Source organism: Myxine glutinosa, chromosome 8, assembly GCF_964187855.1.
Source record: "Myxine glutinosa chromosome 8, kmMyxGlut1.1, whole genome shotgun sequence".
NCBI classification, from domain to species: Eukaryota; Metazoa; Chordata; class Myxini; order Myxiniformes; family Myxinidae; genus Myxine; species Myxine glutinosa.
Genome location: NC_136268.1, coordinates 80825691 through 80851045, shown reverse-complemented (window position 1 = coordinate 80851045; position 25355 = coordinate 80825691). Strand labels below are relative to the sequence as shown.

Genomic DNA, 25355 nt, shown 5'->3' with positions numbered 1-25355 from the left:
ACAGGCAGGGGGATTCATCAATGTGTGTGCCGTCCCTCGGATGGACGTTAAACGGTGGTCCCGTCTGCCAGCATGGGTTAGTGGACGTTAAAGATCCCAAGGTATCTTTCGCAAAGAGTAGGCGAGTATCGCCGGCAACATGGCCAAATTCCAAGTTCCTGCCCTAACTAGGCGAATGTCAGGTCTGGCCAGGCCAACTTGTGAAAGACTTGGGCCAAGCTTCCCCTGGCCGACCCAACAAGGTGGGATAATAGTGGCCGTTAAATAACAACAACAACTGGAGTAAGTGCATGCATTCAGGAAGAGAGTTGTGCAGTACTACATGTAGTCTTGCACACTTTATTTCATCTAAGCATTCCATTAATTTTCGCATTCCAAGAAACCTTTTAATTCCTCTTGGAAAAAATAATGTAGTATGTGGTGCTGATTAGCTTCGAATTCCTTGAAAAAGTTCCGTTGGCTTGTCTGGGGTTCCTATCCAAGCACTTGGATGTGATAACGATGGGATTTCATGTTCTAATATTCCGTCTGATAATATCCTTGTAATTCACATGAAAGAACATTACTATGAAGTCATTCTTATTCTGCATGTAATGCATGTACATCTCCAACTTGAGGGCATTCTGTTCGGGATCTTCAATTTTGATGTTTTCCACATGTCTACAGTTTCGACCTGCCTTTCCGCACGGAGCGAGGAATGATTTCTGAAGTTTATGCTGATTCAGGAGAGTCAATCACTTCCCTCAACGTGAAACGTGGAATTATTTCGGCTCTCATGGGCCCTGTCCCATCAATGGCAGATGGTCATATCGATATGGTAATGGTCATCCCTTATTGTCTTACTGCTATGGAATATGATATAGAAACACATCAATCCTAGGAAAAGGCATAACTTGGTTTAGGGAAGAGACTTATTTTCAGCCATATAAACACTTTATCGTTCATCTAATTTTGTTCTGTTGAACTTTTTGACACAAAAGTTTAGGCCTTTTTGTAAATAGATGGAAACTGCTGCGTAAGTGTAAGGCAAAAGTTTAGGCCTTTTTGTAAATAGATGGAAACTGCTGCGTAAGTGTAAGGCAAAAGTTTAGGCCTTTTTGTAAATAGATGGAAACTGCTGCGTAAGTGTAAGGCAAAAGTTTAGCCAAACACTAAACAGCCAAGTCAGCTGATTGTTGTAAAGTTTAATTCTGGGTGAACTTTGGTTTATTTCATCTCCTGCTCATGATGTCACCACTTTGATAACAAAGGGTACATCGATTAAATTTCAACCTCAACTGTAGATTGCAGTCTTTTCTATTTGTTGTGTAATTTTTGCCGAGCAATCTTGTTTTTTTTGCTCCATTTATTGGCATTGGGAGTCATAAACAGCAGGCCATTGTGTGTTGGCACTGCTTGATTGCATATGGCTGTCGTTCATTTGGATGTACTCTCTGATAACTTATTTCCACACACGCCTCACAATGTCTTTGTCATTCCTCTCCTAGGCCAGAGGTCGTGATGAACCTGACCCTTATTGCTGTTTCAACACACATAAACTAAACCAATAAGGACTTGGAACTCGTTCACCTTTGCCTTCCTTTTTGTCATTAGGAAGATAAAAGACAATCACTGGATTAAAAAAAATAAATTAAATTGCACTTTATTAGCATTGAAATGTTGTTATATTGAATTTAAGTTCACCTAGCTAGTAGCTATCCATCAATGTGGTTAGGTATCATTGTTTATTCTTCATTGTTGTACCTGCTAAGATCTTGAAAATTAATGATGGCAACTTCATTGTGTTATCATAATCTTCGTTGAGGTTTCATTGTGTGACGATCACTCCATTTTCTTCCTGCAGCCCACCATCCATGGACTGTGTCCAACCTCCATTCATTTTGATGATTCCATTGAAGACAACTACAACGTTCATGTACAGCGGGACCTCGAGGCTTGCCAGCATTCGGCATCTGCCATGGAATCAGTAAACCCCTTTGCTGTATTCATCCAGGTACACAAATGCCTTTGTATGAGCGGAAGGGTACTCGCTAAGATAAAAGGATAACATTTCGGTTTCATTCCAAAATATACAGGAAACGTAGTCCAAGGACTAAAAAAAAAGTTCAGTTTCGTCGAGATAAAACAAAATGAAACTAGAACTGCACTCGGTGGAGCACATACCTTCGTTAGGCTGAACAGTTTAGGCCAAATTCACGAAAGGTGTTTAAGAGTCAGACACATGTACAATCGCTAATCGTGTGATGATTGCTCATTCTCTGGAACAAACTCCCTCACCCTCTTCAATCCCACTCCTCCCTCCAGGTCTTTAAAACAGCTGTTCACCACCATCTCTTATCTTCCCCCCTCCAAAACCCTGATCTTTTCTACCCCCGTTAATTCACCCCAGATCCACTTTTTTGAAATACCGACTTCGTTCCTGGAAGTCCGAGCTGTGTCCATGTGTTTTTTTAACCTTTCTCACCCCCATGCCCCTTCCCACGCCTCCTCTCCCCAAGCCACTCCCTCCCACAGATCTCCTGATATCCCTGCTCTCAAATGTTGTACTTCTGTGCTTCCCCCTCTCCCCATCTGGTCGCTCGCTCCCTTTATTTCGTCTTATGTGTCCGTTTGTTTTTTTGTCATTAATGTTAGCTCTTACGCGAACCTCGATCTTGTATACAAAAAAAAATAAAAAAAATTCAATGTTAGTCGCCAATCGCTGAAAAGTGTTGTGTTAGGAGTGCTTGAATTAGCTCAAAAGGGGGCTGAAGATGATAGGGTAGTTCTCCGACGTGCATTGAGAATCTTTGAGGATTAGACGCAATCCTCTGGAGAAGTATGGCAAAATCAAATGTGTGTGCCTTTGCCTTTGTCTTTATCCTCCAGTGTTCTTGGAGGTACTGGCAGAGAATTTTGGGCGATGGAGAATTTTTGAGGCGCTCTGGGCCACCATCCATTTTGAAACATTTTCTTATTTGCGCCGGTGTCACTTCTCCCGTCTTGGATTCTTCCTTGGCGAACCATGATTACTTCGATGAAACCCATTCGTTGCTCAAATGAAAAATTATCTTTGAGAACTTGTTGCTGAATGAAAAAAAGGAAAAAATTGTGACAGACTCTCAAAGGAATCATTTTGTTGTCTGCTGAATCTACAGGGTGTCCACAGAGTCGTGCATCATAGGAAATCCTTTAATTGATAATTATTTATCATCGGAAAGTAAATTATTTAATTCAAAAATTAGCCCGGATATGTTGAAGAACATTCAGAAAAACCTGCTTTTCCATTTACAAACATGTTTTGAGATTGGTGGGACACATTTCGAACAATTGATGTAGCCAACCTTTCAAATAAATGTTTTGCCTAAGGTGCGTGACTTTGTGGACACCCTGTAGTGTTAGATGACCTGGATCAACATGATGAGTAATGCGCTGAATCCCCTCAAACAATAATTGTCCGTGGCATTTTGATTCGGTGCAAATGCCTCATTCAATTTGATTTTGGAGAGTTGTATGGGGTTTCACATGCTAATCGGCTGATTAGACTCGCACAACTAATCGGCTGTTTATCTCCCTTCGTAAATTGCTATTTAAATGGGGATTAGCTGTGCGTTTCAAAGTTAGGCGTGTCTTAGCAAGACTCTCACTAAGCATCTTTCATAAATTCGGCCCTTTGTTTTTTCTCCCACTGATAAGCTGGATCTGCATTCAGACCTTCACCAAAATCTAATTAAGTCTTCCTTTCACACACCCAAACCTGTCCACCAAATATCATCCGAATCCGGTCACAACTTTTTGAGATATCTTGCTCACAGACAGACAGACAGACAGACAAAGAGACAAACAGACAGACAGACAGGAGTGAAAACAATAATTTTGTAGAGGTAATAATATTGATAATAAAATATAAAATGACTCCTGAAAAAAAAATCACATCCTAAAATTTGTCTTCTTTCGTATGCAGCACAAGGCTGTGGGGTAGCCTCATTGGCTGAGGGTGTGGCTGTGCCACTGTTGCCACTGTCTGTAGGTTAGAGCAGGAATTTGGAATTTTTTCCATGGTGCCGGTGATACTTCGCCTACTCTTCGCAAAGGACTGTGCAATCTTTAACACCCACCAACGAATGCCTGCAGATGGGATGCCAAGTTTAACTTGCATCCTAGGGACGACACACACATTGATGAATCACCCTGCCTGTGAAACACAGTTTATAGCTGGGCCATAATTCAAACCCAAGCTAAATAGCTTAGAGGTGAGTGTGCGTTCCTCGAGGTCATCCTGCCAGCACACGTAATGACATCAAACAGGAGCCAGATTGTATGAAAAATAAGTAATATATATTAATAAATAAATAAAGACAGTAATCAAGACTTGAGCATTTAATAATTGAATTTATAAACAGAACAGGAGATTGTTTACATATTTGAATTCTTATTTGAGATGTGTAATTGGTGGGATTTTTTAAATTGAAGCATAATATGTTGATGCCAATCAGAAGTGAGAGAGGATTTAGCGAATCGAGTGGTGATTAAATTGCGCCTATCAGAAAGCGGGCAACATTTCAGTGTTCAACAGTTCACCATAGGGCAAGATGTTCAGACAAACAATCATATGTAGCGTTCTCTTCTTTATACTGCAATACATTGGAATTGGGCAGCAGTAATGTCAGAAGGTCACACATGTGCTCCAAATTCAAGAGGCGGAAGAATATATTCATAAAGCAAAACCAGATCATCGGCATTGACTCCATTTTTCTTCAATTTGCTCAAAATGCAAAGTCTTCGTAAGGCATGACTATCTAGAACGGCCCTCAGTAGAGAGCATATCTCCGCCTGGTTGGCCATATCACTCAATGGTGAAGAATCACTGAAACGTTAAATAATTCTCATATCCGAATCCATATTCAGATCTTCACCAAAATCGAATCGATTCTTCCTTGTCAGACACCCAACCGGACCACCAAGTTTCGTCCAAATCCGTCAATAAATTTTTGAGATATCCCGCTATGTATCGTTTTGGCCCTATCTCTCCCAATGTTGAAGAATCACTTAAAAAATTAAATAATTCTCATATCCGAATCCATATTCAGATCTTCACCAAAATCGAATCTATTTGTCCTTGTCAGACACCCAACCGGACCACCAAGTTTCGTCCAAATCCGTCAATAACCTTTTGGGATATCCCGCTATGTATCGTTTTGGCCCTATCTCTCCCAATGTTGAAGAATCACTTCTTTTTTTTTTTTTTTCTTTTTTTTTTAATACAAGATCGAGGCTCGTGAAAGAGCTAACATTAATCACACAAAAAGACAAACCGACACTCAAAACACAAAAAAAAAGGGGAGTGGCAGACAAGATGGGGAGAGAGGGGGAAGGACACAAAAGAGAGGGGGAAGAGGGGGAAGGACACAAACACAACATTTGAGAGCAGGGACATCGGGAGGACTTGGGGGGAGGTGGGAGAGGATTAAAACATATGAACACTGCAAGGACTCTGGGGTGAATTACCGGGGGTAGAAAAGATCAAGGTTTTCGATGGGGGACGATAAGAGATGGTGGTGAACAGCTGTTTAAAGACCTGGAGGGAGGAGTGGGATTGAAGGGAGTGGGGGAGTTTGTTCCAGAGGCGGGAGAAAAGGGGAATGAAAGAGTGAAGGTGAGCAGAGAGCCTAGACTTTGGCAGTTTAACCATAAGAGGGTTGCAGGCAGATCTTGTGCGACCTGAAGGAATATTGGGGGGACAGAGCACAGAGAGAGCTGGGGGAGCAAGGCCGGAGAGGAGTCAGTAGAAGACAGAAAGACCACCAACCTGCCTGCGGTGAGTGAGTGAAAGGCCCTCGGCGTTGACTACATCGCAGGAGATTCCAATGATTCTGAAAGCTTTGGCCTCAACAGCGTGAAGCCGAGCAAGGTGTGAGGCAGGAGCACCAGCCCAGAGGGGGGAACAGTATTCCATTGAGCTGCGGATGAAAGCCTTGTATGTGGTGAGGAGCTCAGGTGTGCCAAGGAAGGACTTCGCACGACGGAGGATGCCCAGTCGGCGACTGGCTTTGGAGGCCAGCTTGGAAATGTGGTTTTCCCAAGAAAGATCATGGCAGATAGTGAGACCCAAAAGCTTGAGCGACAGAACTTCTTGGAGAGAATTGTTGAGAAAGTAGATGGGAGGGTTGTCCAGTCGGTCCTTTCGGAGAGACATTGTAAGAGTGTGAGATTTGTCAGGATTGAAAGACATGTTCCACTTGTTTGACCAGTCTGTGATTTTGTCCAGGTCTGCAGAGAGTGAGGAGGCTGCAGACTGCCGATCTGAGGGATGAGGAATGGAGCGACAGAGAGTAGAGTCGTCAGCAAAGAGATAGAGAGGATTTTCAAGAGAGTCAGAGAGAACATTGATGAAGACCAGAAAAAGCACAGGGCCCAGAACACTACCTTGGGGAACTCCAGCCTGAACAGGAAGAGGAGATGAGAGAAACCCATCCGGGGCCACACGTTGACTATGACCAGAGAGGAAGTCCGCCAGCCATGCGTGGAGATTTCCAATGATACCAAAGGAGGAGAGTTTGGAGAGCAGAGCAGGGTGCCAGACCGCATCGAAGGCACGTGAAATGTCAAGGGAGACAGCTCTAATTTCCTGTTTGGCGTTGAGGACCTCCATCCATTGTTGAGAAAGCAGAAGCAGCATGTCCAGAGTAGAGTGACCAGGTCTGAAACCAAATTGATGATCAGAGATCAAGCCATTGGAGAAGAGGAAAGATTTAATATCTGACGCAATGATGGATTCCATGACTTTGCTGATAATTGGGAGAAGGCTGATTGGTCTGTAGTTGCTGGGATCTGTTTTTGCACCTTTTTTGTGCAAAGCGGTGATGTTGGCTGATTTCCAAGCAGATGGCAGATGACCTTGAGCAAAAGAGAGGGTGAAGAGAACAGAAAGAGGGAGTGAAAGAGCAGAAGAACATGATTTTAGGACCCGTGGGCTGATGCCGTCAGGACCAGTTGCAGAATCAGTGTCGAGGGTTGACAGAAACTTTTCCACCTTGTCAGAAGGAAAGGACACAAGAGTCCAGGAGCAGCACTTTAAAAATTAAATAATTCTCATATCCGAATCCATATTCAGATCTTCACCAAAATCGAATCTATTTGTCCTTGTCAGACACCCAACCGGTCCACCAAGTTTCGTCCAAATCCGTCCACAAATTTTTGAGATACCTTGCTATGTATCGTTTTTGGCCCTATCTCCCAAAGGTGAAGAATCACTTAAAAATTCTAGTAGCCCGATCCGAATCCGGATCTTCACCAAAATCTAATCATTTCGTCCTTGTCACATACGCTACATCTCTGCCAAATTTCGTCCGAGTCAGTCCACAACCTTTTGAGATATTTTGTTCACAAACAAACAAACAGACAGACAAACAGACAAACAGACAGGGGTGAAAACATAACCTCCATTCACCTTTGGTGGCGGAGGTAACAAGAAGTTACATTTGTTGATCGCACTTAAGATTATTCTGCATGATTATTCTAAGGAGTTTGAGAGAGCTGATGGGAGCTTTTTGGAAACAAATTGCACTACCTCATGAGTGTTGTACTTGTACCAGGTATTTCTCCATTGTCACTAATTTACCACCACCATCTCTTTTCAGGAATACTCTTGGAAGAATTACATGTTTAATTCCTCCCAAAATTGTAATTACAACGTTTTACGTAATAACCGTGTGATAACCGCAGAATGCCAAGAGAAGTATTACTTCAGTCAATCTATGGAGTAAGTCCCAGCATTTATTACTTCTTTGTACGTGTAGATACTGTAAAATTATTGGAAATAAATTGCATAAACAATTCGTTGATAATTGTAGTTATAATTCTGAATTACCTTTTTTCATGCTTCAGAGCCAATCAATTGGTACTGACACAGACATTGAATTTTGAGAAGACCCAAAAATCGAACAAGAGGGGTTTTGACTACAGTAAGTTGTTGTTTGCTGTTGTATTTCCTGTGTAGCAAGAAGGAATCTCAGACACAATCTTTAGCCGCATGTGTTCCTTTTATTCCAAGATTGCTTTCATATACTCAATCGGTTCTTTCATCACTCAAGGATGTTGCCCCTTCCCGAATGACCATCGGTTTACAAACGCAACAGCTACAGTTTTTTCATGGAATTCTGGAAAGAACATAAAGATTCATTTTTTGAACGTCTGATCTTACCTGTTAATTTAATAATGAACACTTGCTATCCAGCTTATTATCTCATCAATCTTTCTTTGAGATAGAAAAAAAATCCTATTAATTAACTAGATCAACAAAATCATTGTTACTTCCTGTGTTTCAACGTTGTATCTTCCCGTTGTTTTCACTTTATCCCCACTTCTTGCACATTCACCCAAGCCAATCTTCACGACCGAGGCCTCAACATGGAATTTTCTTTCCCTGAGAAGATTGACGAAGTTCCACAGAAAACATTGGAGACCCTCGAGCAAATGGTGGAGAATGCAAAAAGCGGAGACGATCAGGAAAGAGCAAAGCTGTTTCTCCAATATGTCAAGAATCTACGTACACTCTCAGACACCACGCTTGCCAACACCCTGCCTGACTTGCTCAAAAAATCCACGTAAGGGCTGAAATGCATTCATATTTTCGTTTAAGTTTAAATGTTTTCCCTCTTTATAGTACAGCTGATAAAGCATACAGGTAACTTGAATAAATTGCTAATTCCTATATGGATCTGCGGTGGGGTCGACATATTGAATGAATTTAATTGAATAGACTGCCTCATAAAGACTAGGCTCCGGGCCAGGTATGGTCCATCTGCACCCCCCCCCCCCCCCACAACTCTCCGACCCTGGGTTTTTCTGAACCATTGGGGTGTCCTGGGGTGGAAATCAACTGGTAACAGTAAATAAACTTGGACTCACTACCCATTTGGTACCTATATTGGATGGTACCCTCAAAACAGCATATTTTTAAATCCGCGTTGCGCCATATTCGACACACGTGTTCTTTTGGTATTTGTGCCTGCTAATATTAACTCAGAATAAAAAGTTATATACCAAAAGAAAGCTGTTCATCTACTGATCATCATAGAATATTGACACATTACTTATAATGGTACCTTAATGGTCATAACTAGTGCTGAATAGCAGTACCCCACTTTAACGTAACATAATTCGGTATCGACCGTACTATTTCATCTTACACACATAATATGAACACATTACACCTGATATGCTTACATATATATTTTATTGGCTTTCTCCTGTATATCAGCTTTAATTTGATACCAGATACATCCCCATAGCTTCAATTCTCTTTTTTATACAGCGTGTCAAAGATACTACCTGTTTCGCGGGAACCATGAATCATATAATCTCGGTAACAGTCTTTGTCTATATTCAAAAGAACTGCCTATTACACTTATAAATGTCATTCATAATCGAATATCATAATCATACTGCCATCTTATTAACATATTAAACAAGAAAAACTTGTTTATTAATCACAGTAGTTTTTAATATCATCATATTAATATTCATACACTGGGTCAAACACCTTCCACAGAACAGTAACAATGTAATGCTCGAATATTTACTGTAAAAGTAAAAATATTTCTTATTTGAAACTAAATTTTAACATCCCATTGAAAAAATTTTTAGTATCGAATATTTTGATGATAAACCAAACATTATTGCTCAACAACAGATATCATAATAATATTAACAGTCAGTTTTATCCCTACAATTACATATGTATGTCGTACACTCAGTTAACCACATTATATCATATAATACAAGTATCCACTCTCAAAAGAACACAAACAAACAATTGCATTTTGTTAATTATCAACAAAAGTCAAACACTGCATGAGTGCAGTCAAGTTGGCTTGCTTGCACGAATGGCATATGTCCATCATGATCAGTCATCGTCACTGTCACTTTCATCGGTATCACTGTACAAAACACGATCCATATCATCAGGTGTTTCATCACCTGATTCATCATCACTCTCATCGTCGTCTGACATGACCTGAGCTATATCAGCCAGCTCACGCGGAAGCATGTCTCCATCATACCAGAGAGGATCCAGGCAGCCTTTCTCCTCTTCCCAGCCATGGCCTGGACTTGCTTTGGGAATCCTTGGTCGAGGAACGTGAGCTCTCTTCCAAATTCCCACTTGGTGGTTGACCCTTCGGATGTGCTGTGTGAGGCTCCTCATACATGGTGGAATATTGGCCATGTCTACATTGCCTGAGGGTAGGTGACGATTCTCCTTGGCACATAGCTCATTTATTCTCAGGAGTCGCAGATCATCAACGTGTGATACCTTTCCTCTTCCATACATGGCACATGTGAAGCTGTCTAGTTGATTGTTCAGCTCTTCTGGCACATCCCACGTATCTCCAAGCTTGTTGAGAATAGGGATGTATTGCGGCAGACGAAGCAGCGTTTTAACAGGTTTGATTTTTCCAATCCCTCGGAAAGCGCTAGTGCTGTCACAACCGCTGTAGGCGTGAAGTGCCATAAGAGCAGTACTCTTCTCTTGGCCGAAGTCTGCTGCGAGTTTACTGACGTTTATTAGCCTCTGCTTGTTTCCTGTGCCTGTGTCAAACAGTATCTTTATGTCGTTTATCGATGCGGCGTAGTGCAGTAAGATGAAGAATACATCCGAGTCTGGGCTCTTCACTCGAACAAACTCATATTTCTGGCTCCTGGCGTAGTTTACGTATAATATCACGCGCGAGTCTGTTTCTTCTTGAGACGATTCCAGCTGAGGCAACTCTTTGGCATTTGTTGTCTGACCATCTGTGGATGTGAGTTGGTATGCCTTCCCTTCACATATCAAGATCACTTTTCGACCATGGCACCGAGAAGCATACTGGTCACTGTTCCAGAGCCTGAGTAGCAGTCGGATGAACTGGATTTTATTCTCGTCGTTCGAGAGAAACATTTTCCAATCTTGCGGTTTCTTTGTAGCTTCTCCTTTTAGAATCAACTTTTCTCCACAGCCGCGACGTCGCCTCTCCATCGACTTCACTGATCCAGGTAGGTATTGATCTGTGCTGAACACCACATCTCCTGTCTTACTGATGATGTCAAAGACCTTGGAACAGATCTGGCTGAAGTTGTTAGGAATGTCTTTTAGATAGTAGAAGGTGGCATTTCCGTCATACACTGTCAGGGTGACCCTTGCCTGTGGTACAGTGATGTCAGTACAGTCCTTGGTCAGGAGCTGGAATGCCTTTGCCTTGTCTGTCTTTGCTAGGTACCCATCTCCGGTCGCCAAGCTGTATGGTACTGGAGTTAATGGGTATGACATCAGTTCCTTTAGGTCAAGTTGTAGCCCTTGATTTTGCGATTTCAGCAAAAGCTGAAATGCAACGTTTCCCTGGTGCTTGAACTGGGTGACTTTGTTCTTTGATGTCTTGGTCTTGGAACTTTTGTTCATGTTGTTCAGAGTTTTGAGATTGAGTCGTTTTACTGGTTCAAAAAAATCTTCGCCAGTTTTCAGTCGGACCTCAACAAATTTATCATGAGCTTGTTGACCGATGGCTTCAGCCTTCAGAACTTGTAACACTCCCAGTGGAAACCATGGTGTTCGGCCAGAGATTCAGGGACCAAATCACATGTGTCCTTCATCATATGCGGAGACTGTGGGGGTTGTGCAAGGCGTCTTTCTTTGACCTCCTGCAGCTTGGCCAATTTCTTCTCAGAATTTTTGAGTCCAGATAACAAGTGCAACTCTCCATAGCTCAGTCCCTTTACATGAGTTATGCACACAATGGGTGGTTGTTCACTCTCACGTGTACGTTTCGCTCGCGCCGGATGTTCCATATTAGCGTTGTTACTTCACCTGCAAAACACATCAAAATATTGGTAAGTACCAAGCTGAATAATTATTATAAATTGCATCTTAATTATAAAAAATATCTTATATTGCATACTTAACTATGTAAAAAAAGGTGTTTAACTTAACTAATTGACTCGTTCTGTCGCTGTAAGAGACACTTAAATAACATAATTGTACAATCTGATGATCTCAATTTACGCAGGATACAAACATGGAAGGATCTGCATGCCATTTTCGTCAAAATTCCTGCAATAAACTACAGTGATACATCAATACAACAATATATTAAGTAACACATATTAACAATACATAGATTTTGTCATGTGTCCAACATATATGTACATGATATACGTGGCAGCATTTGTAAATTGACAAATGCAGCATCGCCTACAATATCACCCCATACCGGTAGTATCTTTGACACGCTGTATAAAAAAGAGAATTGAAGCTATGGGGATGTATCTGGTATCAAATTAAAGCTGATATACAGGAGAAAGCCAATAAAATATATATGTAAGCATATCAGGTGTAATGTGTTCATATTATGTGTGTAAGATGAAATAGTACGGTCGATACCGAATTATGTTACGTTAAAGTGGGGTACTGCTATTCAGCACTAGTTATGACCATTAAGGTACCATTATAAGTAATGTGTCAATATTCTATGATGATCAGTAGATGAACAGCTTTCTTTTGGTATATAACTTTTTATTCTGAGTTAATATTAGCAGGCACAAATACCAAAAGAACACGTGTGTCGAATATGGCGCAACGCGGATTTAAAAATATGCTGTTTTGAGGGTACCATCCAATATAGGTACCAAATGGGTAGTGAGTCCAAGTTTATTTACTGTTACCAGTTGATTTCCACCCCAGGACACCCCAATGGTTCAGAAAAACCCAGGGTCGGAGAGTTGTGGGGGGGGGGGGGGGGGGGGTGCAGATGGACCATACCTGGCCCGGAGCCTAGACCCTTCCTGATCTGTAACGCAACCTTAATTTTGACCCACTCCCATTCCTTGTGTATTTTATACTTAAATAGATGCTCCAGATTTCATGGTTAACAGCACATTTGCAAGGTATTGCAAAAATAATGTAGATTTAAATTAGGAGAGATGTATAAATAGACATGCAGAGACAAGCAGATATACAGTATATCTACTATATTAGGATATCTTTCTATAGTGTGTCTATATTATACAATATATATACAGTCACGTGAAAAAGTAAGTACACCCCATATAAAGTTTTGACTTTTTCAACATATTTCAAAATACAGCTATTTGATCTTCATTTCAACAATATTGAAAGATAAAGGTGATATAATATAACAAATATCATCAAACATTTACATTTTGTAGTCCATTGTATAATTTAAATAAACATAAATGCAAATTTAGCATGTGGAAAAAGTAAGTACACCCTTGGCTCTAATAGGTGGTATTGCCCCCTTTGGCAGAAACAACCTCAAGTAGGCGTTTCTTATAACTGTCTACCAGTCTCTGACATCGACTGGGAGAAATTTTTGCCCACTCCTCCATGCAGAATTCTTTCAGCTGGGTGATGTTTGAGGGGTTTCTTGCATGCACAGCTCGTTTCGAATCCCCCCACAACATCTCGATGGGATTTATATCCGGGCTTTGACTTGGCCATTCCAGAACACTCCATTTCTTTCTTTTCAGCCATTCCTTGGTGGATTTACTGGTATGTTTAGGGTCATTGTCATGTTGCAAGGTCCACCTTCGGTTGAGCTTCAACTCTCTGACAGATGGCTTCACATTATCCTCAAGCACCATCTGGTACAATGAAGAATTCATAGTGGATTCTATGATCGTGAGCTGCCCAGACCCTGATGCAGCAAAGCTGCCCCAAACCATAATATTTCCACCACCATGCTTTACAGTTGGTATCAGGTTCTTGTGGTGAAATGCTGTCTTTGGTTTTCGCCAAACATGTCTTCTGGTACTGTGGCCAAATAGCTCTACCTTTGACTCATCTGTCCAGAGCACATTGTTCCAGAAGTGCTGGTCTTTGCCTTCAAAGGTCTGTTCATTGGCAAATTTTAGTCTTGCCCTGATGTTCTTTCTGGACAGCAAGTGTTTCCTCCTGGGACACCGCCCATGTAGATCAAATTGGTGCAGCCTCTTTCTAATGGTAGACTCATGCACTTTGACATCAACAGTGGCAAGAGCTACCTGTAGGTCCCGTAATGACATTCTGGGGTTCTTGGAGACTTTTTTCAGCATCTTGCGGTCTGCTCTCGGGCTGAACTTGCTGGGGCAGCCCGGCCTGAACAAGTTGGCAGTTGTTTGGAATCTTCTCCACTTGTAGATGATCTTCCGGACAGTCGAATGATTGATTTCAAATTGTTTGGAGATCTTTTTAAATCCCTTCCCAGACCCGTAGGCATCTATAACCTTCTTTCTGAAGGCCTCAGAGAGCTCTTTTGATCTAGGCATGGTGACGCTGCACAATTCAACAACAAAGAGCAAACCAAACTAAATGTCTGAGGTTTAAATAAGACAGGTTCCTCCAAGATCCTCTCTAACGATGTTCTAATCATTTTCACCTCAGCTGGTGCACCTGATTCTAATTTTAGGTATTTGAAGTAGTGATAAATGTAGGGGTGTACTTACTTTTTCTACATGTGAAATTTGCATTTATGTTTATTTAAATTATACAATGGACTACAAAATGTAAATGTTTCATGATATTTGTTATATTATATCACCTTTTTCTATCAATATTGTTGAAATGAAGATCATATAGCTGTATGTTGAAATATGTTGAAAAAGTCAAAACTTTACATGGGGTGTACTTATTTTTTCACATGACCGTATATATAAACTCTTATGGCTAAACAGTTGCATAGGCTCTGCCTATTAGGCATGAGCTTAGCAGAGCTACAGCCCCCTACTTCACCGTAAGATTGCACTGCACCCAATACCAGGAAGAGAATTTAATTCTCAATTTTATGCACCAGTCCACCCCAGAGAGGGAACAGGCACAGACACATATGGCCCTCGCCTTATGGCTGTATTTTTGTTAATAGTAAAAAAGGGGAAAAAATCGAAACATTTGAACAGCTCAGGACATTAATCTTGTGACCCCACAGCCAACGTACACAATCCAACAAGACTGTCCCAAGTGTCCCATGAGCATACCCATGTGTCTCAGCCCGAAGGCTGAAGTACATAGTCAATCAAACATATACATAGTAACCCCAAAGTGACAGAATGCATGGTCATACAATTGGACCCCTCCTCTATAGGACTAGAGACCCATGACACCCATCGCTATGAAGGATACCTTTTTATATAAAAAGGCAAAAATAACATTAAACATATAAACAGAACTTGGGACGTGTACTTTAACCCCATGGCCAAAGTACACAGTCCAATAAGACTGTCCCTTGAGAATACACATGCACCTCAGTGCGAAGGCTGAAATACATACTCAATCATACACCCACATCCTAATCCCGAAGGGCCAGATACATGGTCATACAATTGGACCCTCCATATACACTATATGACCAAAAGTATGTGGATGCCCGTGAAGCAACTCCATATTAATGCCCATGAATTTGGAATGAGGTGTGATGTTAGGGTGTCCACATACTTTTGGTCATGTAGTGTATATATATATATATATATCATATATCATATATATGTTATGTGTAAGGAACATGGTTAAACCTGCAACTTGTGAATCGTACCCTGTTTACAGGAGCATCACCATTCAAGCACTGGCTCAGTGCGGCTCAGCAGCATGTTTCAGTGGCATCAGTTCTTGGACACGTAGCGGCAAGACTGGACGACCGATGGCAGCTATGCTTTCAATGTTGCTGGCTTTGCATCCTCAACCCTGTGAAAAGATGCTTCACGAAGCTCTGAGAATGGCTCAAGAACAGCCTTCACGTGTCACCATAATGGCTCTCAGCATGGTTGCCTACAAGTAAGATATATTTGTTTTAGGGGGCATGGGGAAGGGCCATTGTAGTTTTCATGAAGCATATGATGAGAACACAATCATAAGTATCAAAAGTGTCATAATATTGTTTTGCGTCCAGTTTAGAGGTCTGAAAACTGATCTCTCAACAGTTTATTATTTTGTTTTTCTGATATGTTCACTTTATAATATTAATTATTTGGCTACAGCAATGACTTACAGTACAATAATTATGCCTTGAAAACATTTATTGTTTTTCATTTTTGAATATTTTCAGGCACTATCACTATTCAAGTGACAGAAGGAGCAAGGAATTATCTGAGGCAGCATCGTTTATTACATCTCGCCTTGGCAACGACTGTTCTCGTGGTGGAGATTACACCTACCTTGCACTGAAGGTATTACAGACAATAACTGAGTATTGCTTGCCACTGGCCTTTAACGCTTTGCACAGTAAAGGTGCAATTTGCCTCCAATACTCAACTGTCTTCCTGATGATGGAAGCGCTGGACTAGACTATGACATCACGAGGGGTTCTCCCAGCCGAGCTTCCTGTTAAATATTGGGTTTCTCTCAAATGTGGTGTAATCTGCGCCATGCGAAATCGAATCAAGCAGCCTGTAAAGCTTCAAGGTGCTCACACAGGTCCAAAAAATTTAAGCAAGCAGATTTTTGCTGTTGTTTGCCAATTTATTTTGGTTGTTATTGTTTGGAATATTATGAGTGTCATATTGTTTTCACTTATAATCTTGTCTTTAAAATAAAAAAAACCCTTCTTCGCTGACTGTACATTTTTCAGGCTGCTGGGAACATGGGCGACGTTCTACAAGCAGCAGGTTCACAAGGCCCAGCTGCCGTCTTGGCTTGTGCCGCCAACGTACGTCTGCCGCTTACCATGCGTCAGGCTGCTGTGCAATCTTTACGTCGCATGCAGCTCACAGACGAGGTAAATATCCCCTCCCCCCCCCCCTCCCCCCCAGTTTCAATCAGTTTTTCTCTCAAATTGTCAATCACATTAGATTGATTATATGAGTAAACTTAGACCGAGGGAGGAGTTAGACTTAAAGAAGGACAGACAGACAGACTTGGCTCATTATGCTTGTTACAGGGCCATAACAAGAAAAGAGGAACCACCTTTAGAGGCCATTTTTCCCTGCAGAGCAGTGGTTGGCCTTATTTGGGCACCGTGGTCCCCTTTTTTGGAGCAATGTTTTGCAGCCAGATTCCCTTCCTGCTGCCAACCCTGTTAGCCGCCTCTTGCGACACACAGGGAATTACCAGTGAAACTGGTACTCAATTTGCCGACCTCGGAAGGATGAACAGGCTGAGTCAACCCCTGGCGTTAATTCAGCGATTGACCGGGATTCGAACCCAGGATCCTAGGATCCCAAGCTGGCACCCGAACCGCTAAGCCAACACTAGGCTGCAGACTATTTTCAGCATAGCAACAGACTATTTTCCTAATCATTCAATTTACTGCACTGAGGTTCTTTATAATCCACAATCAAAATGCGACGGCTGGATAAACAAATCCTTACCGGAAAGACATGCTGTGTCTGCATTTACAATGTGTGTAAGACCATGAGATGTGGAAATCTGTGCCAGCATAGCAACAGTGTAGCAGTTTTTTTTAAATGGCGGATTTGACTCAATAGAAGAACTGATCCATGACCAGATTGCTCAAAGGAGCACCCCAGTGATTGATTTATCAACATGTTTTCAACCGAGCCCTCTGGCCTCCCATGGGAATATTTTCAAACTAGCCTTAGCTCTGCTTGGCTTCCCAAATCTGATGTGATTGGATACATTCCAGACACTAGCTATAGGTTGAATAAGTGAACTACTTGATTGTTACATACTTTTTTTTGAATGCAATCCCTCACATCCTTTGTACGTTTCCTTGTCGATATTTCTTTCAATCACAATTTTCATTCATCAATCCCCATTTCTTGGTTTTCGTCTCAGATGCGGCAAGTGCTTCTGGATACTTACAGCGATTGGAAAACATCAGTTGAGCTGAGGTTGACATCTTACCTTGCCCTCATGCGTCGTCCCACCAATGAAGACCTTCAAAAAATCTTGTTTCCTCTGCCTCAAGAACCCAATGGGCAAATCAAAAGCTTTGTTGCTTCCCATATCGCCAACATTCTGGATACAGACGACCTGGCTACAAAAGGGTGAGCATGGTCATCGTATCAGTGTCGCCCTGGTGATAATATTATAAACAGGTGCAATTTTGTAACAGAAGCCAATATAATTTATAGGTGTGTGACAACAGAGGAGATTATTATCATTTTCATGTCATGTAATCTGTTCAAACTCTTTCAGGTTTAAGTCTCAAATAGAGGAGGTTCTGGGAGGTCAAGCAATACCCTCGGCCATGGATTCTCGCAAGTTTTCAAGGAATTACAAACTATTTAAAACAATTGACATACCTGGCCTGAAACGGCCGCTGTGGGGTCAAATTGAGAGCAACGTCATCTTTGATCCCAGCAGTTACCTGCCTCGCTCTGTCATGCTTGATACCACGCTCAACCTATTGGGAGAGAATGTGGATTTATTTGAGGTTCGTATGCACATCAGTTTTATTTTGATTTTTCTCTTCATGTCTTCAGTCAAGTTTTTGTTTAGCTTTTTGTGTTCTGAATGAAAACAAAAGTCTTGAGTGAATTATTTCTTTTCAATGTACTGCAGGTTTCTAGTTGTATTTCTCATGAGCATCAAGCATCATCCAGTATATTTCCAGAGAAATCGGACTCGCTTTGTTATACGATAGATATCCTGTTAAAATGTTCTTAGGGTATTTGGTAGTCATACAAGCAAAGACAAATCAATCAAAAATTTATCAACCAGTTTGTTATGCGAATAGTTAAACAATGGATTTCTTTAAGCGGTGAAAGCGCTTCAATATTTGGCTATGTCCGTCCGTAAAAAAAATTAAGAAGAAGACCATTTCTAACCGACCATGTTTAAGTCTAAAAGGTTCTAAAGGGCAATTCTAAGGAATTCTACTGGGTTCTAAAGGGTAATTCTAATGGCTTATAAAGGGTGATTCTAAGGGATTTTAGAGGGTTCTAAAGGGTAATTCTAATGGCTTCTAAAGGGTAATTCTAATGGGTTCTAAAAGGCAATTCTAATGGATTCTAGTGGCTGCTAAATGGTACTTCTAATGGGTTCTAAAGGGTGAGTCTAAGGGTTTTTTGAGGGTTCTAAAGGGCAATTCTAAGGGATTCTAGTGGCTTCTAAAGGCTACTTCTAATGGGTTCTAAAGGGTGAGTCGAAGCTGTTTCAGAGGGTTCTAAGGAGTAATTCTAATGTGTTTTGTTCGTTTCTCGGCTTTGCCTATTTCATATTAAAAATTCCAAACTGAACCATTTTCCTCGGACACGGATGCGATTTGTTTCATTCTTTGCACAATCCCTTATTGTCCTATTTTATTAAAGAAATTCAAAGCTCCTTAATATTGGAAATTTGTTTTTCTTCTCTAAGATCGGACTGGATGGCAAAGGATTTGAAGCTCCTCTGGAAGCTCTTTTTGGCCCTGAAGGTTTCTTTCCTACAATGAAAGCTTATTTGATGACTGATGGAAAGCTCTCCAAGGAAGCCAATGATGTACTTAAACGTTGGCTGGGTGTGAAAAGCAACGGCAATCCGGTAGGCCTTCATTCTGGTACTTTTAAATGGAACATTCACCTCTCTCACTGCTAATACCTTCAGCCTGACCGCATTTGATGAGTTTGTCGGAATGGAGGACGCCTTTTCAACAGTTATATGTATACAACCCTTGTTGATGGTTTGTATCTTTAGCGATAGTAAGCATAGTTGTTTTCTTCTTCACAGAAATCTTCAGACATATCACAGGACCTGATGAAGAACCTGCAAAAGCTGGTCGCGGATGTGAACATGCATCGTGATGATATGGACGCAGCAGCCTATCTGCGTATTCTTGGCACCGAGTTTGGATATCTGAAATTGAATGACATCCAGGAATTGCCAGCAGCGTTTTCTGCCATCGGCAAGCAACTTGTGGCACTCTTCCCTAAGGTGTGCAGGAGGAATAAATTGCAGAACTCATTGTAATACATGATTCCACCATTTTTTATTGCAACATGTGATTACCTCTGCCACCGAAGGTGGATGGAGGTTATGTTTCCAGTCCCGTTTTTTGTAACTTGCGAATCCAAGATTTACCACAAGTATATTGGTTGGTCTGGTCTGTTATTCTGTCTGTTTGTCTGTATATATATGAGTATATATATGTATATGATATATATATATATATATATATATATATATATATATATATATATATATATATATATATACCACTATACAGTATATAAAACCGAAAAGCATAAGTGGAGCGTAAACCCTCGTTGAGGTGAAGCCTTGGGCAACCCTTTTGAGGATGTGGATCACGTGCTGTTTGAACATGAGTGGGACCGTGAGTACATCTATTATTCCTGTGAAGGTTGAATTCCTGTAAAGACAAGCTCTATCTCATCAATATCTGATTTTGCTTTTCAATTTATTTTCAAGGATTATGATGTGAAAAATACAACTGGAAAAGTAGTTGCACCTAAATATACCTCAAACTGTTGCAAAGCTAGAAGTAGAATAGTTTTTCTGTTGTAGAATAGTTCTTTGTGTGTTTCTCAAACCTCTTTGAATAATAACTTACAGGGTGATCTATGCCTGAAGCATCTTCTTGTAGCAAAACAGTTCCAGCCATTCCAAAATAGTTCCAAAACAGTTCCATCATTAACATCTATCACTAATTTGAAGTTTTTCTGCAAATTGGGCACCAAAATAACTTACTGGAGAAATCATAAGTATGGTTTTAACTTCATGGATTGCAGCCTGACATTTGCCATCTCATACAAATTTTGCCTTTTACTTGAGCAGATTAGTCAAAGGGACAACAATGTCAGATAAATGTTTGCAAATTCCCTGATACCATCCATGCATGCCCAGGAATCTTGTGAGCTGCTTTTTACCTTAAGGTGCTGCCAAGTCATCAATTGCTTCCAGTTTTGCTTTTACTGGCCGTACTTGATATTGGCCCACAACAGGACTTAAGACCACAACCTGTGCTTTAGCAAATTCAGATTTTACCAGATTTACGTTCAGTTTGGCATCAGTAAGTCTCAAAAAGAAAGCACGGATTCTCTTAAAGTGATTGTCCCAAGCCATGGAATGGATGATGACGTAGTCAATGTATGCTTCTGCCCTTCAAGATCCATGGAAAGGTCGTTAATGAGGCATTGTAAGGTAGCGGGGCTGTTCTTTAGGCCGAAAGGAAGAACTTTATATTGTTAAAGTTCATTCGTTGTAACAAAAGTAGAGATTGTCTTTGCTCGTTCAGTAAGAGGAATCTTCAATAAGTCAAACTTCCTCACAAACTTGGCTTGACCAATCCTGTCAATGCAATCATCAACCCTAGGGATTGAACAAGAGTCTGTTCTTGACACCGCATTGACCCGTTTGAAATCAGTGCAACAACGGAGACTTCCATCCTGCTTGGTTGCCAGGACATAGGTTGAACTCAAATTTACTGTCACAAGGTTCAATGATGTCATCCTCGAGCATGTATTCAACTTCCTTGTGAAGATGTTCCAACATGACAGGCTTCATCCTGTACAGGTGCTGTTTTACCAGCCCGGCATCCCATACCACTATATCATGATACATTAAGTTAGTACGGCCAGGAACACCTGTAAACAAGTGGGCAAACTCATGAATTAGGTCTAAGACTTGACCCTGCTGCTCTGAGCTGATCGACCTGATTTCTGATCCAAATGTAACCTCAGTGTTGGTCAGCCTCAGGAAGGCGTTGTCACTAATATGGTCAAGCTTCACCTCATCACAAATATCGTTTTACTCCTGTGCACCAACTACAGGTAAAGTAGGTGAAACTGAGATAATCATTTCTGGTGCCTTTCTGTCATGATATTCTTTTATCATATTGATGTGATGCAGGCATCTCTGTTTGCATCGACGTGGAGTTTGGGCTATATTGTCGGTTTACTGACTTTTCTTTCAATGAGGTTAAGGCCAAAATACCTAGCCTGTAATGGCTGACCTGGAATTGGAAGTAACACGAAAACCTTGTCACCAGGATCAAATTTCCTGTCCTTGGAATAACTCTCATGCCGAGCTTTCATTCTGTCCTGTGATATTTTCAAGTTCTCTCTTGTTATTTCACATGCCTTTGGCAGCCTATATCTGAAATCAGACACATAGTCCAATAAATTTAACTGTGACTTCCCATTGAGCAACTGTTCCTTCAAATCCTTCAATGGTCCTCGCATGTCCAAAATCTAGTTCAAAGGGACTGAATCCCAACGACTCCTGAACAGACCCTCTGGCAGCAAACAGCAATAAGTATACACTTTCTCACACTCAAAGCACTAATCATGTTTTCATGTTTTTCAAAGTTTGGTGGAACCTTACTGAGGCACCTTACTGATGGTAAGCACTTGACATAATCTGTTTCACCCCCAGCTGTTACACAACCTGTTGAAAAAGTTTTGACATTAAATTTGATCCCTGATCAGACAGTATGACCTTAAGTAGACCAACAAGGTTGAATAACTTAAGTAACGCATTGGCATTGTTTGGGGCCACAATATTTCTGAGAGGTCTTGCCTTTGGGACCTAGTATAAGCACACATAATAGTCAGCATGCTTTGATTACCTGCCTTAGTAAGGGACCTCCACAATCAATAATAACCTGACTTAAGGGTTCACCAAAAGCTGGAGTGGGTTTTAACGACAATAAAGCAATTTTTTGATTCCGTTTCCTCACCATCTGGTACGAGTGACAAGATTTACAAACCTCCACAACATCACGTCACAAACCCGGTGAAAAGAAATGTCCAAATTTTGTCAGATATTTTGTTCACCCCAAGGTGACCTGCCAATGGCATCTCATGCATCAAACCCAAAATTGTGTTGCAGTTGCAGAACCACAATTTTATAGTGTTCCTTCCACTCATAATCAGCTGGTACATCATGTGGTCTCCATTTCCTCAATAAGACACCATCTTTCTTAAAGTAACAAACTGGGACTCTGGTAACATCATCCTCCATGAGGACTCCATTAGCTAGGATTATGAGCTCGGTATCTTTTAGTTTCTTCTCGATAAGTCTCTCTTTTGTGAGACCAGACTGTCCCAATACATTCCCAGACTTTGCTGCCTGGATACCAGATTTGTCGTCTGGTCCAAGAATAGTACTATCAATAGTTGTCTTCTACCCTTCTGACAAGAGCGGAGACAGGGGACATTCAAATGAGCTCTGACCAACCGATCATCTGTCCATGTACTTTTGTTTGTGCAATATTTCAAAAAGCGTTAAACATCTAGATTTCATATTGCAGATATCTATTGCTCATGACGTTATCTCAACCTGGTTGGATCACTACTGTGATTGGCTGAATTATATTGCCATGGTAACCATCTCGGTAACTTGGCTTGTGTACGCGTTATTTCAAATAAGTTCAAGATTTAGCATTCACATTGCACAGATCTATTCCTCGTACCACCCAAAGGGTGTGACACCTAGAGTATCAGCTCCTTGTGTCACTAGCGTCAGAGTCATCACTGTCATAAAGGTATCCTTGAAAGTGTACATTGCTTTTGAGTCAAAATCCTTTTTCACTCTAATCTCTTGAGAGTGCTTCCGATACCTGGATCAAGTCACTACACATGACGAAAAATATCAGGAATCTCCTGCTCTAGCTGCTCTGCCTTACACTCAGCACTTGGCTTTTCAACTAACTGAGAGTTAACTGAAACTCTACCACCTGATAAGTTATTTCTGATAATAAAAGTAATTCTTTCTATGGGAAGAGTAGACTGTAAGCCTCTAATTACAGGTCCTGACACCAACTGTGACTTTAGGTGAACCACCTGAAGAGGTGCATTAACATAGCCACCAACACCTTGTAACATTACACTGGCGCCTTCTCCGATAGTAACAAGATGCCCTCTAACATCAAGGACTGAGACACCCCCATGTCTCTAAATATTTTAACAAGTTTCTGATTGGCTGTGTCGCCTACAGCTGACACAAAACGCTCTGTAATAAAAAGTTGATATCCCTCATTAATAACGTCTATATCTGCTGTCACTTCTTGCAGTGTACCCTTCAAAAGCCACTGCCCACAAAAGGTGGTGTTGACTATTCATAAGTGCAGTTGGAATAGCCTTTGGCTGGTAATCACTTCTGCTTCTCCTTGCCAAAATAGACACTGAGAGATTAGGCATTCTCTCCTCTTGCAATAAGCACATGTAACCCATGACAAAAATTCAGTGGCCTATTTCTGGCCACCAAAAATTTCAACTTCTGGTCGGCAGACTTAAAATAATCAAACTTGGCATGAAAGTTTTCTGGAGGACTTTTAACCCTTTGAGTACGCATGACGTTACTACACGTCATCGACTACACCTATAAATAGATCGTCAGTACGTGGTTGCATTCCCGTACCAAAATGCCAAATTAATCCCGTACCGGGGGTATTTTTTATATAAAAAAAATCCCGTACTCAAAGGGTGAAATAAGGGTGTGTTTCCCTGAACTGTTTTTTTTGTAACTCCCGAGTTTTTTTTTTTTTTTTTTTTTTTTTTTTTGTATACTGAATCGAGGCTCGTGAAAGAGCTAACATTTACTTCACAAACAAAACAACCAGACAAACAAAATATATAAAAAGAGGGAGCGGAAGACAAGATGGGGAGAGAAGGGGAAGCACACAAACACAACATTTGAAAGCAGGGAGATGTGTGGAAGGGAGAGGGCTTCGGGGGAGGAGGCGTGGGAAGGGGGGGAGGGGGGGGGGGAGGGAGAAGTATAAAACACAAGGACACCAAGGACTTCCAGGACAGAAGTTGGTATTTCAAAAAAGTGGAATTGGGGTGAAATTAGCGGGGGTAGAAAAGATCAAGGTTTTGGATGGGGGAAGATAAGAGATGGTGGTGAACAGCTGTTCTAAAGACCTGGAGGGTGGAGTGGGATTGAAGAGAGTGAGGGAGTTTGTTCCAGAGGCGGGAGAAAAGAGGAATGAGGGAGTGAAGGTGAGCAGAGAGTCTTGATTTTGGCAGTTTAACCATAAGAGGGTTGCAGGCAGATCTTGTGCGACCTGTAGGAATATTTGCGGGACAGAGCCCAGAGAGAGCTGGGGGGGCAAGGCCAGAGAGGAGTCGGTAGAAGACGGAAAGACCACCAACCTGCCTGTGGTGAATGAGTGAGAGGCCCTTGGAGTTAGCTTCATCGCAGGAGATTCCAATGATTCTGAATGCTTTGGTTTCAACAGCGTGAAGATGAGCTAGGTGTGAGGCAGGAGCACCAGCCCAGAGGGGAGAGCAGTATTCCATTGAGCTGCGGATGAAAGCCTTGTATGTGGTGAGGAGCTCAGGTGTGCCAAGGAAGGACTTCACACGACGGAGGATGCCCAGTCGGCGACTGGCTTTGGAGGCCAGATTTGAAATGTGGTTTTCCCAGGAAAGATCGTGGCAGATAGTGAGACCCAAAAGCTTGAGTGACAGAACTTCTTGGAGAGGATTATTCAGAAAGTGGATGGGAGGGT

The 25355-nt window shown here is 41.4% G+C and overlaps 1 protein-coding gene across 1 annotated transcript in view; it reads left to right on the top strand.

Moving 5' to 3' along the window:
- The window catches only part of APOB (apolipoprotein B), a 109521-nt gene that overhangs the window by 14803 nt on the left and 69363 nt on the right, over nt 1-25355 (top strand). The window contains exons 5-16 of the mRNA XM_068124702.2: nt 667-817; nt 1844-1993; nt 7620-7741; nt 7867-7943; nt 8363-8585; nt 15548-15775; nt 16047-16167; nt 16569-16715; nt 17735-17946; nt 18098-18335; nt 19259-19423; nt 19610-19813. Of these exons, the coding sequence (XP_067980803.2) occupies nt 667-817; nt 1844-1993; nt 7620-7741; nt 7867-7943; nt 8363-8585; nt 15548-15775; nt 16047-16167; nt 16569-16715; nt 17735-17946; nt 18098-18335; nt 19259-19423; nt 19610-19813 (2038 nt within the window). The remainder of the gene's footprint in view (nt 1-666; nt 818-1843; nt 1994-7619; nt 7742-7866; nt 7944-8362; nt 8586-15547; nt 15776-16046; nt 16168-16568; nt 16716-17734; nt 17947-18097; nt 18336-19258; nt 19424-19609; nt 19814-25355) is intronic.